At 40.1% G+C, this 16,467-nt stretch overlaps 1 protein-coding gene across 3 annotated transcripts in view; it reads left to right on the top strand.

The window, feature by feature from the left end:
- The window catches only part of Ncoa7 (nuclear receptor coactivator 7), a 149,251-nt gene that overhangs the window by 14,192 nt on the left and 118,592 nt on the right, over nt 1-16,467 (top strand). For all 3 annotated transcript variants that reach the window (XM_029482549.2, XM_021174073.3, XM_021174075.3), the window contains exon 2: nt 13,627-13,747. In XM_029482549.2, the coding sequence (XP_029338409.1) occupies nt 13,689-13,747 (59 nt within the window). In that variant the 5' untranslated portion in view covers nt 13,627-13,688. The remainder of the gene's footprint in view (nt 1-13,626; nt 13,748-16,467) is intronic.

Below are 16,467 nucleotides of genomic sequence, written 5' to 3'. Positions count from 1 at the left end.
TTTTGTTTTATATATCACATAAGGGGTATATAATGAACAAGACATGGGTTTTGTTGTCACTGCCATGTGCTGAAAAATAGGATTTTAAACTCAGATACTTCTGCTGATGTGGAATATGCTTAAGTACAGATCTGAATAGTGACAGGCACTACTATTCTATTACCTACGGTTGGTTTCTGTTGTTTAACAATAAGTTAGAATCTATTTGAGGCTGGAGAGATGACTCAGTGGTTAAGAGTGCTTGCTGTTCTTACAGAGAACCTATGTAGGGTTCCTAGCAGCCAAGTCAGGCTTCTCATGAACACTTCTAACTACAGTTCCAAGTGATCCAACACTGTATACTGGCTTCAGGTGCCTGTCTCACTTATACATACCCCCCCCCCAACACACACACACACAACACTAGGTAATTTAAAAATTTTTTAAATTCCGTGTCCAGTCCCAGCTAGGAGTTGTGGTGCATGTTCCTGTGTGTCTTACTTTTCCATTGCTGTGAAGAGATGCCACGACCAAAACAATTTATAAAAGAGTTTATTGGTGCTTATTATCATCATGGTGGGTTGCACGGCAGCAGGCATGGTGCTAGAGCAGTAGCTGAGAGCTTGCAACCTGATCCACAGGCATGAGGCGGAGAGAACTAAGTAGGAATTACATTTATTTTGAAACCTCAAAGCCCACCCCAGTGACACACCTCCTCCACTGGGGCCCCACCCCTAATCCTTCCCAAACAGTTTGATCAAGTTGAACCAAGCGTTCAAATATGTGAACCAGTGTGGGCATACTACCCCAGTGTGTGTAAACCTGTCTTTTACTGCACAGCATGGAAACAGTCTATGCCATTTTGGGATTCACAGTCTGGTTAAAAAGTATATAGAAGAAGGAAGTAGAAAATGCCATGTCATGCAAGGATACACTAGGAAACGGGCAGTGTGATTTTGTTCATTGAAAATTGTTAAAGTATGATGTGTAGGGCATAATACAGAGTCACATATTCTATGACTACATTAAACTCTTATCTCAAATAGTTTCTTGATAAGCATGTGAGTTTTCATGCTCTTACCTCCCGATTACTGGTGTTAACTGGATGAATGTCTATTGTTACTCAGTATAGTATTTGCCAGTTCCCTAAATGGCATTCTTATAATTCCTTTTAATGACGAGAGACAACAGCATAGTAATCCTGATGAGGAAGTAAAGTTTTGCGACAGCATGCCTTTGAAATAGTGATAATATAGAGAAGTAATTTAAAATCAGCATATTTTCATGTTAGGTGTGTAATGACAATGTACTATAAATAGGGTGGCTTAAAACAACAAACATAGAGGCTGGAGAGAAGGCTCAGGGGTTAAGAGCACTTGTTGCTCTTGCAGAGAACCCAAGTCAAATCCCAATACCCAGATGGAAGCTCAAACCTGTAACTCAAGATCTAGGAGCTCTGACAGCCTCTTCTGGCCTTTGAGAACACAGAGAACATGGTACACATGCATACATGTAGGCAAAGTACTTAGTATACATAAAATACCATATTTACAAAACATAAAAATGTATTTACTTACAGTTCTGAAAGCACATTTCCTCCAATCTGCCCATCAGCAAGGACGCATCCCCTCTGACACTTGTAGAGAAATTCCTCTTTGCTGCTTCTACTTCTGGTCACTTGCCCTTCCTTAGCTTGTAGTAGTATCACTCTAAGCTCAGGCCCTGTCTTTACCTAGCATTTTCTTCCTGTGTTTTAATGCATGGTCATTTATAAAGAAGCCATTGTATTGGTCAGGGCTCCACACACTGAAGAGTGACCAAATCTTAACTAGTTGTGGTTTTGGTGTCCTACTTTCCAAATAAAAAAGCCCCTGTATGATGGACTGAAGATTGTGAGTTAAGGCTGTGGTTTTATGGTGATTCTATTCAAGTCAGAACACCGAAGAATATATAAGTCTTTGGACAAATGTCTCAAGACTACACAAGGTGTTAACTGATGTCCTCTCAGTGAATATTCAATAGCCATGTAAATTGGGTGTGGGACAACTGGAAGAAAAGAATGGTCCTTGAGTGTTTTGTCATTTGGCTACTTCTCTTTGTGAATACTAGTTTCTCAGGGATGGCTGGAGATCTATATAAACACAGTTACATTTTGTGTGATTTTTGGTCTTTCTGATGAAACTCCATATGTGGGTCAGGATGTTACTGAAGGCAAACTGGGCTTTGGGTTTTGAAAATGCCTCACAACAGCTTCCAAACCTCGATGGCTTTAGATTCACAAGCATTTATGTCACAATAACCAGGCTGCAGGTTGACTGCGGTTTGGCTGCTCTCTGCTGAGCTTGGCAGTGCTGAGGCCAGATCTATTCTCCATGCCATAAAGCTGTGAAGGAACATCAGCTACCCAAAGCTGGTTCATTAGGTAGAGGGCAGCAGCGACTCACCAGACTTGGGGCTCTGGGTCAGAATAAGTAACTTTATTAGTGCTCACAGTCTATTCTGCTGGTCAGACATCACGTGACAAACTTAGTGGGTAACAGCTGGTTATTGTTGGTTGTCAGTGTGGCAAAGTCTGTAACTGTCTGGGAAGGAAGCCTCAGTGGGGGATTAGGTTGTCCTGTGAGTTAATTGAGTTAGGAAGACACACCCTGAATGTGGGAAGCACCATTTTAAGCACTGGGCACTGGACTGAATGAAAAGAAGCAGCAGTTTCTGCTCATGACCATGGATGCAGCAAGGCCGGTTGCCTACTGACACTGACTTCGCAGAAATAGACCATGACCTGGAACTGTGAGCCCAAACCAACCGCTTCTCCCTTAAGTTTCTTGTGTCAGAATATCTTATCAAAATAACAGAAAGAAAGAAAGAAAGAAAGAAAGAGAGAGAGAGAAAGAGAGAGAGAGAGAAAGAAAGAGAGAGAGAAAGAAAGAAAGAGAAAGAAAGAAAGAAAGAAAGAAAGAAAGAAAGAAAGAAAGAAAGAAAGAAAGGAAGAGAGAACGGAGGGAGGGAGGGAGGGAGGGAGGGAGGAAGGGAGGAAGGAAAGAAGGAAGGAAGGATGGACAGAAGGAAGGAAGGAAGGAAGGAAAGAAGGAAAGAAGGAAGGAAGGACCCTGTACTAATCTAAAAAGTAAGCACTGCATTGCAAGCATGACAGGGGATTGGGGTGGGAGGTACATAACAAAATAATCTAGTCTACTACAGATAATCTTATACAGGATTCTATAGACACCTTTTTATGGAGTAACTTTGTATGAAATAATCCTTTTTAAAAAAAAAAGTATTCACCAAATGCTTGTTCCTTGACCCAGATTTTTGGAAAAATATAGCTAAATTTGTTTCTTCCCCCAAAACATCAGAATACTTCATAATGCTGGTTCAATTTCAAACTCTGCTTATTTCAAACTGTAGTTATTCTCTTAAGGCTAACTGCTTGTTGGGCTGTTCCATGCTTGCTTGCTTACGTGGGACAGTATCTTCTTTCTTGTTCAGCCTAGGCAGACATAGAACACAGTCTTTATCCTACCCTGGGCTTCAAAAAGAGGCCATCCTCCTGCCTCAGCTGTAGATGCTTGGTGTTGGGCTTTGTTTCTTGGAACCACGTGCTGAGCTCACTCCTACTTCCACTTTGCTTTCCAGAGCCAAGCTGAGCAGCCTGCAGGTCAACAGCAGCTCTCATCATTACCCAAGGTGGACAAGGCAGGCTGTGTGAGCTCTGCTGCTTCCTGGAGACTTGCTAACAGTATTTACATACAGGAAGAGCCATATGCAGTGTGCATAACACTCCAAACAAACACACATGAACAAACAACAGTTTAAGGAAGCATCCTGCCTCAAAGACCTTCTGGAAATATGCAGATCCATGTGGTCTAGCCTCTTCCTCTTCCTCTTCCTCCTCCTCCTCCTCTTCCTCCTCCTCCTGCTCTGTCTTCTCCTCCTCTTCTTCCTTTTCTTCTTCTTTCTCCTCCTCCTCCTCTTCCCCCCCTCATAAGAAAAAGAACCAAAGAAAAAGCACCAAAAATGCCAACAGATGTAGAGACAGACACATGTGATATCTCCAGAGTCCTGTAAAAACCCAAAACATAAACCAAACAAGCAAAACCCACCTCAATTTCACATTAGGAGACAAAGACCCTCCAAAGACACTTGATCTAATTTTGTTCTTTGGCAATCTACTGCAGGGCATAGGGCCTACCCTTAAGAGTAATTTGTTTACCCGGTGAGACTTCCTTGAAGAAAAAAATACTTTCATTTGCAAGTGGCTTTCAATTGAAGGTAGCATCTAGATTAGAGATGGGGGCTTGTGTCCATTTCTCCTTTTAGTTCAGGACCCCATTTGATGCAGACCCCTGCAGGCCGTGTACATGCTGCCAATCTCTGAGTTTTTATGTGGTCCAGCCCTGATGTGCTTAGAAGACCTTGATTTCTTTTGCTGCCCTCCGTCTCATTGACTCTTACACTCTTTCTGCCTCTTCTTGCACAGACCCATGATCCCTGAGGGGAGGGATTTGATGGAAGACATCTCTTTTAGGACTGAACGTTCCATGGTCTCTCATTCTGCATGCTGACTGACTGTGGATCTCTATTTTTTTCCCATCTGCTGCAGGAGGAAGCTTCTTTGATGATGGTTGATCAAGACATGAGTATTACAGAATGTTTTTATTAGTCGTTTTATGCTGTGATCCTTTAGCAGAACAGTAGTATTTGTTTTTTCTCTATAGGCTCAGGTTCTCTGTCACCAAAGCAGCATTGGCTATGGGTTCCATCTTGTGGAGCGGACTTTAACTCAAATCAGGTATTGGGTGGTTACTTCCACAAGCTCTGTGCCACTGTGATACCAGCCTGTCTTATAGTCAGGTCATTCTTTTATAACAAAGGGCTTGTTGGTGTTTATCTTTCCCCTTTGGTAGTTTGTTGAGTACCTTCTAGTGCCCTGAATACTAGTCAATAGGGATGAAAGCTCTATGTAGGCACTAGCTTGACTTCATGTTCAGTAAGTTGTCTGATGCTCCTCAGCTCTAGGGCTTTACTGTCTTACTGGGCCAACCCAGGAGAGCCACCTGGGTTGTTTGGGGGCATTCCCATGGGAGCCCCTTGTACAAAAGCTCAATTAGCTGTAACCTGCTTCTGGTACTGGCAGCTTTATTTAATAGCCAATTTGGGGTCTTTCTACTTCTTAATGGGGCAATTTTATTTAGATTCCTTTCGTATATGTATACATTTAATGAAGCTTTTACTGTATTAGGTTTCCATATGGCTCCCCAGATAACCCTAATTTTTATCTTTCTCCCTGCATTTTTTCCCTTCCTCCCCTCTTCCCTCCCTGTTTGGTTCTTTCATTCTGATATGCTCATCTCTCATCCATAGCTATTCTATTTCTCCTTCCTGTGGAGTTCTCTCCCTTCCTCCTAGTCTCTTACTTTCTACCTCTGGTGTTTTATGGACTGTAACTTGATTCTCAATGACTTACCAGTTAACATCCACACAAAGAGAATACTGTAACCATGGGCTTTTCCATGGGCACCCCAGTTCCCAGAATGATGACTCTAAGACTTCTTACATATGAATAAATGCCTAGGCCAATAATAGCTTTGACTTATTTCTGATAGCTCACAACTCAATTATCCCATTTATTCTGAGTGCCACAGGGATGCTTACCTCGCCTTCAGATTCATGTGACTGTCTTCCCTGGAGTTCAGGGTGAATCTTTCCTGTACCTGACTCTATTCCAGAAATCACCTCCCTATTTCCTGCCTAAGCTAACAGGCAGATAGCATTTTACTGACAGGCGTTGCTTCCATTGCTCAAAAGTCTCTCTAGAGAATACAAGCCATCTTTGTCTTTCTAGGTCTGATTAACCTCATTCAGGATGATTTTGTTTTTTCATTCTTCCCATTTACCTGCAAATTTCATGATTTGATTTTTTTAATACTCCACCGTATAAATGTACCACATCTTTACTTGTTCATCTGCTCATTGACATCTAGGTTGATTACAATTTCTGTCTGTTATGACTAGAGCAAAACTGAACATGGTAGAACAAGTTTTCCTATAGTAAGATGAAGTGTCTTTTTGGTGTGTGCTCAAGAGGGATATACTAAATCTTGAGGTAAATCGATTCATCTTTCTGAGGAACCACCACACTGGTTTCCATAATGGCTGTACAAGTTTGCACTCCAACAGTGGGTGAGTGAGTGTTTCCCTTCCTCTACATCCTTACCAGCATGAGCCGTCACTTCTTTTATTGATATGGGCCATTTTGGTTGGTGTAAGATGAGATCTCAAAGTCGTTGTAATTTGCATTTTCTTCATGACTAAGGACTTTGAACAATTTTAAAAAGTTTTACTCAGCTATTTGTGTTTTCTCTTGAGAAATATCTGTTCATATCTCTATCTCAATTGGGTTTTTTTCTCAATGTTTAGTTTTCTGGATTCTTTATATATTTTAGATATTAGCCCTCTATCAGAAGTACAGTTAGTAAAATCTTTTGCCATTTTGTAGTCTGCTGCTTTGGCCAAATGACAATGTTCTTTGCCTTACAGAAGTTCTTCAGTTTCATGAGGTTTCATTTATTAACTGTTGTTCTTAGTACCTATAGTATTGGTGTTCTGTTCAACATGTCTTTTTTGTGCCAACTTGTTCAAGACTTTTCCTTCTATCAGATTCAATGTATTTGGCCTTATGTTGAGGTCTTTGACCCATTTGAGTCCTGTGCAGGATGGTAAGTATGTATTTATTTATATTCTTCTGTTTTCCATTTTAATACAATATTTTCTAATCTGTAGTTCTGGCTTCTTAATCAAAAATAAGATATACATAGGTTATGGACTTATATCTGGGTATTCAATTTGATTCCATTGATCTATGTGTCTGTTTTTGTGGCAAAATCATGCTTTATTACTACTGCTACTACTGCTACTAAGGCTTGGAGTACAATTTGAGATCAAGGATGGTGATGCCTCCATCTTTTCTTTAGTTTTCCAGGAATGTTTTAGCTATTCTGTGTGTGTGTGTGTGTGCGTGTGTGTGTGTGTGTGTGTGTGTGTGTGTGTGTGCTCCCATATGAACCTGAAAATTACCTTCCCAGGTTCTGTGGAGATTTGTGTTGGAATTTTGATGGGAGTTGCATATGAACTACAGATAGCTTTTGGTAGAATGACCATTTTTACTATATTAATCCTACTTGTACATGAGCATGGCAAATCTTTCCATCTTGTGATATCTTCAATTTCTTTCTCAGTGGCTTGAAATTGTTATTGTACAAGTCTTTCATTTACTTGGTTAGAGTCACCCTAAGATAGTTTATATTATTTGAGGCTATTGTGAAATGTGTTGTTTCCCTAATTTCTTTCTCTGTTTGTCTTTTTTTCTTGCTACTTTTCTGAAAGTGTTTATCAGCTGTAGAAGTTCTCTGGTAGAATTTTTAGGGTCACTTATAAATACTATCACATCATCTACAAATAAATATACTTTTACTTCTCCCATCTCTATTTATAACCCCTTGATCTTTATCAGCTGTCTTATTTTTCTAACTATGACTGCAAGTTCTCTATTAAATAGTTATGGAGAGAGTGGAAAACCTTATCATGTTTCCGATTTTTGTGGAAATAAAATAGTTTATCTCTATTTTAGTTGATGCATGGGCTTTCTGCAAACAGTCTGTATTATCTTGAACTATGCCACTTGTATCCCTAATTTCTCTAAGATAGGGTTTTCATTAATCATAGGAAAATGAGGTCAATGCGGTTGGCTATACTAATATCCCTAAGCACCATCTCCTAACACTGCACCCCAGCAATAGCAGATGGCTCAGGGTTCTCCAAGCCCTGCTTGTTCTCAGACATCCACTTCTGCATCCTCGTTCCAGCCAACTTTCTGTGCATTCCCCTGCTGACTCCTGCACCTCCTTCATAACCCAGCAGTGACATCACCTATGACTGCCCTTGACACCCTCCCTCTTCCTGGCAGTCATTGGCCTCCTCTGTGCTGTGCTTGCCTTTGTTTCTGCCAGCATCAGAGCATACATTTTTCATCTTCAATGCTTGATGAGCCACTACCTCCAGCCCTTCCTGAGCTTCCAGGCTGCTGAAGGGCTGCCTTCCCTCTGCCCACCCCTATAGGATATTTGGTGCACAGTAGATGTTTCCACAGGAATCCCCTCTGTTTCTGCTGAGTGAGTGGTTTTTTTGAGGACATGCTGAATCTCAGGGGTCACTGGTTCCTATTTGGGAATCATCTCTTACATTGTCCTTGAGATCTTTGCAACGCTCTTTAGTGCATAGTTTACATAACTCTCTTTCTAACTTTAGTTGAAATTAAACCCTTTCCCATTTCCTGGTTTATAGCCATTTCTTACATAGTTGATCCCTCCTGACTCCTGGTTTTTGTCTTGGAGAGATCTTGTATGAATTTCCCCTTCTTAGAACTTGTAAAATAACCAGTTCAAATTAGAGTTCTTCATTTATAGTATGTTGTGGTTTGGGTGGGATTTCCTCACTATGCAGTAAGTATACACTGAAACTCTCTTGTTTAATTCATGCTTCCAAGGGAGAGAAAGTGAACAAGAATTGATCCCTCTCTTGCTTTGCAGTTAAAGCACTTAGGTGCATTTCCCTAGGGACAACGCCCTCAACAGATTTTTAACCTTTTCTTGTACATTCATTTGCCTCAGGCATAACCTTTGGCTCTTTCTGACCATCTCATCTCTGCTTTGTGGTTGTTGCTCTTTGTGTGTAATTACATATTTGTTTATTTGGACATTGTCTCAGCTTTCTTGCAGGTTTGTGGCACACGTTTGGATTTGGTTCTGTCTTTCTTCCTGTTTTTCTTTTTGTTAAGAAAAACATTCAAATTTCTAACCTGGGTTAATAGTGAATTTTGAATAGCCTTCCATTGTTTAAATGTGGCTTTGCAAGAGAAGGAACACCTGTTGTTTTGCTATGTGTAATTTTCTGGAAGAAAGTGTCTCCATAAAAGGTACATTTTGGTCTGTTCTGCAGGGGCCAGATTGGTGTCACTAAGCCCCCAGCGCGTGTGCCTGTCATTATTTCAGCTGTGTATTAGGAACCATGTCCTTGGGAAAAGAGTCAATGGCTTTGAGAACTGGCCCTCCCTGGTTATACGTGCCTGCTCAAGGATAACAGTGTATCACATGTGGACCCAGAAGCCTTGTAGCACAGTGTAGTCCACACTGGTTTAATACAATAGGGAGTCCCCACTAGCTCTGTCCTTGAATATGTTGGTGATACTATAGACTCACACAGAGGACACTGTACGCAGAATTTAAAAAAAAAACATCTTGTCTGGGTCGTAGCTTTAAGGAACGGAGGGGTTTCATTGAAAAATGAACTGAATTTAGGTTGATATTGGCCATTCTGGTTTAAAATTGAAGGAAAAAAAAAAAAAAGAAAGAAACATTTAGAAGAGTGATTTATCTTGCATGCTCCCTCGGAAAACACTTTTAGGTCTGCAATAGACCATAATTGCAGGAGACTCTTGTCCTGAGTGTATCGATGTGAGGAAAGTCAACATTAAATGAATGAAGGGCTTTTAAGAAGCCCATTATAAGCACTTACCCGGAAAATGCCATTCCTATTAGAGACTGAGTTAGGGGCTCTGCTTCCTCACTGGAGCGTGAAGGGTGCCATGTGGTGTTCCCTAAGGGTCCCTTCCCAGCATCCAGCGTGGACCTCTGCCTGTTTTATCTGGTGCTGTGTTTCCAGATGAAATGAGTACATCTGTCCTGTTTTAAGAATCATGTTAAAATTTAAAGACTGAAAACCAAACAAAATTAGCATATTTTAATTTATCTAATAGAATATTGGGAGTCTGGAAGGGTCGGACTTGGACTTAATTATAGTTGTAACCAGAAAAATAGATGCCAGTTCTCGGATTGTTTCCTTGTCCCTCTCTTGCCTATTTTTATCAATATTTTTCTTCTGGAGTCAAAGTATTAGCATCTGGCTCAGCTTTTAATATAAAAAATTTTCCAATTACATTGTCATGGCTTCATATTTATTCATGAGACGAAATCTAATAAGCAGAAATCATAACATATTGGTGCCTTGTGGAAGAGAACTTTAAAATAGGCCATCTGGCCCAGGCAGGATGGAGAGCCGAGGATTTGAATCAATTCAAGACTCTGAAGGAAGCTATATCACCATCAAAATTTTTAATATTTTATTATATACAATGTATACAATATTTATATATTTGTTATATATTATATGTAATATATATATATATTATCAAACACATTTAAAGTTTACCCTGTGTTGAGCTCTTAACAGCAAGTCGGGATTAATGTGACCTCTTGCTAAATAACTTTTGTCTGAATTGATACCAATTATAATACCATATACTTAAGAAAAGTCAAAGACAGTGGCAGCCAAGGTGGTGTTTGGCCTGAAAGCACTGGTTTAAGCTGTGGGAGCTAAGGGAAGAGATTTATCACACATATGATGCAATGCCCTGAGGTAGAAGATAGCAAGTGACTTGCATTCCTGAAGAGGAGAGAAAAGGGCACACAAGAAAGGCCTGTGCTAGATCTGGTCTGGAGAAACAAGGTAATCTCAAGCCCAGGAAAGGTATGAAGAAAAGGGTAGAGTTGAGAAAGAGCCCAGATTCAAACTGTACTGTGGGACAGAGCTGACTGGAGCTGGAGGTTCACCGCTGCCTTTCTCCTTTCTCTTAGATCACCCAGGTTCTTAGTTGAGCATGAAGTACCTCAGCTCACTGCAGTTTGGCCTCCATGCCCACTGCTCTTTGTACCCAGTTCTAGCTGATAACGCCAGCTACGCTTGTCTTGCCTGCATGGTATCTGTTTGAAACATCGGCCATTGTAGATCCCAAGTTACATTTTTTGGCTCATCTTCCATTACTTTTGACTCCAAAGTTTATTACAAGACACCGGAGAGTACAAAGCTGGATCTAAATCACTTTAATTCTCTTGAGTGAGGGAAATTAGTTGATATCTCAGCTGCCCCACATCCCCAACCCATTTAAAGACAAGATTTCTGAGTGAAGTGGTTCTGAGGATTAACAATGAAGATAATAGGCTGCAATAAATGACTTGGTAGATGACAGGAAGATTGGTTCCTTTTCCCACTCCTATCCTACTGATTACATATTCCTCCATCTTGGGGCCCCTCATCTCTCTTTATGTATCACAGTCCTAACTACCCTGTATGCTTTGTTATGTTACTGTTTCTGTGTTAGATCCTGAGGGTTAGCTTTTGACAGCTCAAAGTTGCTAGGATCCATTGGCAATTTGCTCCTTGTTTGTTTCCCCCATGGGATTAATTTTGTATTTTTATTTTTTTGATGTCATAGCTTGTGCCAAGCTTCCAGGGTGATCTCATAGTATTGGTTTTTTTTTTCTTTCCTTTTTGTTTGTCTTAATGATAACCACATGCTGCAAATTTCTTAATCTTTTCCCTCTAGCTTTTACTCTCCTCCTGTGCCTTCATTGTAACCAAGTGCACCAAAAGACTAGAAAATGTCTCCAGTTGACCACCCACAGGCTCTTAGAAGCCATACGTGAATCTTCTCACACACCACCTCCCACATAGGGTGCCCTCTCCCTGTACACAGAATGGTAGCTCTATTGTCACAGTCCACCTGGTCCCAGAAGCAGAAACATGGCGGCCTCCATTCCTCCCTCTCCTGCGCTATCTCTATTGAATAATCTGCCATATCTCAATTTGCCTGTCTCTTAAGTGTTCCTCAGATTCATTCCCCTTTCTGTACTAAGTGCTGTTGCTTAGCTTTCAGCCTTTAACCAAATTTAACACTAAATTCTGACAACTCTACTGTCTTCATTGAGGTCACTGTCAGATCATGATTCTGCCACATTGACCAGAGAAAGAATCAAACCTATGACTTCCTTTCATTCACATCATGGATGAGAATCAGGGTTCTCATGAGTAGCAATTGGAGTATTTGCTCATGGCATAGCTGCTGCAAATACAGTCCTTTGGGTTCACTTAGAGCTGGCTTGCAACAGCTTCAAAGAGTAGGAAGTGCAGGATGACTAGCAGGGATGGTGGTTGGGTCTTTAGCATGACAAACAAGATCTTTGTTCCATGACTTGTGTCCTCCCCCATCCCCCCCCCCCCACCTTTCTCTTTAGCCCCACACTGCTGTGTTGCACACTTGGCGCTGGGCAGCAGGCAGCTCTTCTGTTCTCTTGCTTGGGTTCAAGCAGAACCACTTTCCTGTAGCTGTCTTGGGAAGCCTGCAGTAATACCCACATCCTTAGTGTGTGAAATGAAGGTGTCAGATGGCTAAGTAGGGCAGAATAGTTTGTTTGTTTTTTAATGTTGACTGTTTTTTTTTGGGGGGGGTGTCACAGAGATGATGATTAAGCAGTTATGAGCATATACTATTCTTGAAAAAAACTGAGTTTGATTCTCAGCATGCACAGAAGGCAGCTCACAACTGCCTCTAATTCCAGCTTCAGGGGATCTGAGGTCTCTGGCCTCTATATCTGCACTTATGTGTATGTATTCACACAGAGACACATACATGTGATTAAAAGTAATTTTAAAACCTTAAGGCTTTTAATTGACAAAAATTGCGTTTTTATCAAGTCCAACCGGACACATTTTGAGCTATGTACATTTTAGAATGCTAATTTTGAGTGTTCTTTCTGTAATCTTCTGTGGACATGTCCCTTCTGAAACCATAGATTCTCATAATGTTGCAGTTCTGTGTCTGCCTCACATATGACAGCGGATCCCATTAGAGCAAATCTAACGCCTCATTTAGCTTGGACTCCAAAATAATAGTGCCTTTCCTTTAATGTATGTTGTGTATGGAACTGTACTGAATTAAAATAAAGACAGAGACCAGTCTGTTTTGTAAATGTACTTTGCTTTCTTGACATTTTAATTTGATCAATGAGCATACTCAGTATTGTGTGAATGCAAAAGCAATGTCAGTAACTGAACTTGCGCAAGCTGGTGGACTTGGAGAGTTTTGAGCAGAGGCCTAGCATGATGAAAGTGGTATTTAGGGAAGATTGCTCCATAAACAAGCTTTTGTTATTGGTTTAAGCCACCACGACATGGGTAGTTGAGGGTATCTGGCTAGAGCAAGTGCCGAAAGGCACAGCTTTCAGAGTAGTTTGCTCTGGGCTTTCGTTTCCACAGTTGCTCAAGTCGGATGTAAGTTACTGAAGGTAGAAGAGAATGCCAAAGTCATTTTTACTTTTGAACAAAGCATCTTTCTATAAAACACCCTAGTAAGCCATCTTCATACTACCCATGAGAAGTATTTACAGTGAATTTTGGGGAAGTGGAGTTTGTGTGTATGATATTTTAAAAATAAATTTATAAAAGCAGAATCCGTAGCACTAGCACAGTCTTCTAGTCAGTAAAATGTTTGTTTTGATATTACTGTTAATTATGAAGAAAGCATTCTGGCTTCGTTTCCCATCCTAGTCTGCTTTGTGGCTTAGCATTCTAATTGTAGTGTTGTGGTTTGCCTGACTCCCAACCCATTTGCATTTTGTACTTTACTCATGTGACTGTTTCCTGGTTAAAGTTTATCCTCCATTTGTTTTGAACCATGTCACTCTGCTTTATTCTGCATATTATCAGCCATTATAAACGTCTCAACTGATAGTTGCTTTATTTTTTTAATTACAGGGATATGACTCACTGATTAAAGAGGACGTTTCCAAATACTTTTTCACTTTTAGCTGTATATTATGGATACTAAGGAAGAGAAGAAGGAACAGAAGGAACGGAAACAGAGTTATTTTGCTAGGTAAGCATTTATTTTCCAATATTATATCAGTGCAGTGCTTTAAAACACTAGCAAATAAGAAGACTCCGACCTGGAGAACTACTTGGCCCTTTGTGTTCCTTGTGATTGTTCAGTATCCTCCACTTTGACCTTTGTAAATGACCCCTTTCTACTTTTGATGGTTCTCTGGGACTACAACCTCTCAGAGTATATAGCAGGCTGGTGCTGACTTGCAGGATGCTTGGACTTTTGTTTTAACTCTAGGTTCTTAGCTCCTGCTGGTCAGGAACTCAATTGGCTGAGCACTAATGTAAAATCTTTATAGAGAATCATTGCTAAGAAGCATGTGTTTTATAGATGGACTAGATAAGACAATTTCACTAGAGTCTGCATCTTTGGCTTGTCACAGGCTCAAACTGTTTGGCTGCCACTGCTCATAATTAAATGATCAATAATGCTGTTGGCCTCAGAGCCATCCTACGTTTCAAGTAATCATTATTATAGGCTTAGTATACCTAAGAGCTGAATTTAGCCTTGCTCAATCCCCAACCCTCAGTCTATGCTTGGAAACATGCACTTCCTGTTTACTGAAATATAAGCCTTGGAACTAAAACCAAAGGATTATTTGGTCAATATATTTATCCAGAAATTAAGTTGTGTTTTAGACTTTTAATGGGATAAAAATAATAGATTGAAGCCTTACAATGCATGAGTGCTCTAGCTGTACAACCTCAATATAAGCCCTGGACATAGGTTGTTTTATCTTCATTTTACAAACAAGGCATATAAGACTCAGAAAATGTTTCATCTACTTCATGCAGCTCCAGAGTCAGTTTTCAAACACAGGCTGTCTCCAAAGGACGCCCCATTCAGAATAATAAATCACAAATTGGGCACTTAGCAAAGGAAGAATTGAAGTATTTACTGTAGCAGAGTATTTCCTGCTCTTACGACTATAACAACAAAATAGGGGAAGGAAGAAATCAACCATGTGATAGATGAGCCATTAGAAAAATAGTACGTTCAGGGTAAGGACTGTCTTAACTCTTGGTTTTGACATAACTGGCTATTGCCTTATAGATGTTTGTAATAGTAGAGAAATCCTGTATCTTTCAGTCACTTCCCCCCTTACATGTTTCATATCTAGGAAACTGACATTGATGTGGGATGCCGACTCGTGTGTGTGTGTGTATGTTGTATATTTAGTTACATGCATGTGCATATTTAGTTACATAGCTTGTGAGTATATTTACTTGGCCAGTAGAGTATCACAGTTAACCTCTACTGGTGTTAACTAGTAACTATTGTAACTGTGTTCATTTCCCCCACTCTCCCTGACACCTTTTTAACTATTTAGTGGGTTCTTAGACTCAATTTCTCAATCCAAGACTATACTATAAATGAAATCATCTACCATATAACCGTTGGTAATTAGATTTATTTTCCCCTCTGTGATCTATCCAAATTGTTGCATGTATTGGTTACCAATATTTTATTCCTTTGTGTTAAATGATTTTGTTCCATTGATGGACAGATGTTAACTTTTTAGTTGTTTTTCCATTGAAGAACACCCCCCCCCCGCCCCCCGGTTTGGGCTGTTCATAAACAAAACTTCTTATTACCACCAGTCTGCAAATTTTGTGTGAACACAATTTTTCATTTCTCTAGGTTAAATACTCAATTCTTGGGTCAATAATACATTAACATTTTACCTTATAAGAAATTGCCAGTCTTTCCAGAATGAATGGTTGTATCACATGACATTCCCACCAATCATGTATGAGTGGTTCTGTTTGCACTGTCACCAGCATTTGATGGAGTCAGCACTGACTTTAACCATTTCAATGAGTATGCAGTAAGAGGTCACTGCAGTTTTAATTAATACCTATGAACATTATGTATACATTACAAGTCACTGTTCGTAAGTACACTGCCACCTCTAGATCTTCAGTGAAGTTTATCTGCATGGCTTTTTTCCCATTTTTTAATTGGATCTCCTGTTTTTTACTGTTGAATTTGGGGGCTGGTTACACATTTTACATATAGTCTTTTATGGGATGGACAATTTGAAAATTTTCTGTTACAGCTAGTAGTTTGGGTTTGCTTTTCTGTTTGTTTTTTGTTTTGTTTTGTTTTGTTTTCCTTTTAGTAGAGCAAAAGTTTTAAATTTTGTTCTGGTTCAGTTTATCAGCTTCTGCTTTTGTAAGTTGTGCTTTATGTGTCAAGGGTGACATTTCTGTCCCTGTCCTAGATTCTAAAGACATTCTTTTCTGCTTTATTTTCTAAAGGTTTTTAGATAATATTTTGTTTTATATTTAAGGGTTTATTACATTTTGAGCTGAATTTTGTATGAGATGTAGAATTATGTAGAATTCAAGCCAAAGTTCTTGGGTTCTTGGCCCTTTTTTTTTTTTTTTTTGCCTTCTCTCTACTGGTGCCCTGTGCAGACAGTTCTAAAATTGCTTTCCTAGTCTGGCTACAAAGGGATCTCCACATCCCAGTACTAACCTGTTTGATGATGAACGACCTGTTCCACGTTGCCTTCTTGTCCTGTAACTGTGAAGGGAGCCCCTTCAAAGTACACAGACCCACACAGGGAAAAAGCTTTTCAGCCCATAAGCATCCACTCATTTGTGATGTGCACGCACCTTGTCCTCTTCTGAAAGACACTCAGTGGAAACCCATGCTGGAGGGGCTTTGGTGTGATCTCAGCAGTTTCCCGGGAAACTGGGACCTTAAGA

This window comes from Mus caroli, unplaced genomic scaffold, assembly GCF_978045245.1.
Source record: "Mus caroli unplaced genomic scaffold, Mus_caroli_1 scaffold_9, whole genome shotgun sequence".
Classification (NCBI taxonomy): Eukaryota; Metazoa; Chordata; class Mammalia; order Rodentia; family Muridae; genus Mus; species Mus caroli.
The sequence above is the reverse complement of the archived record's forward strand: the minus strand, read 5'-3'. Positions and strand labels throughout refer to the sequence as shown.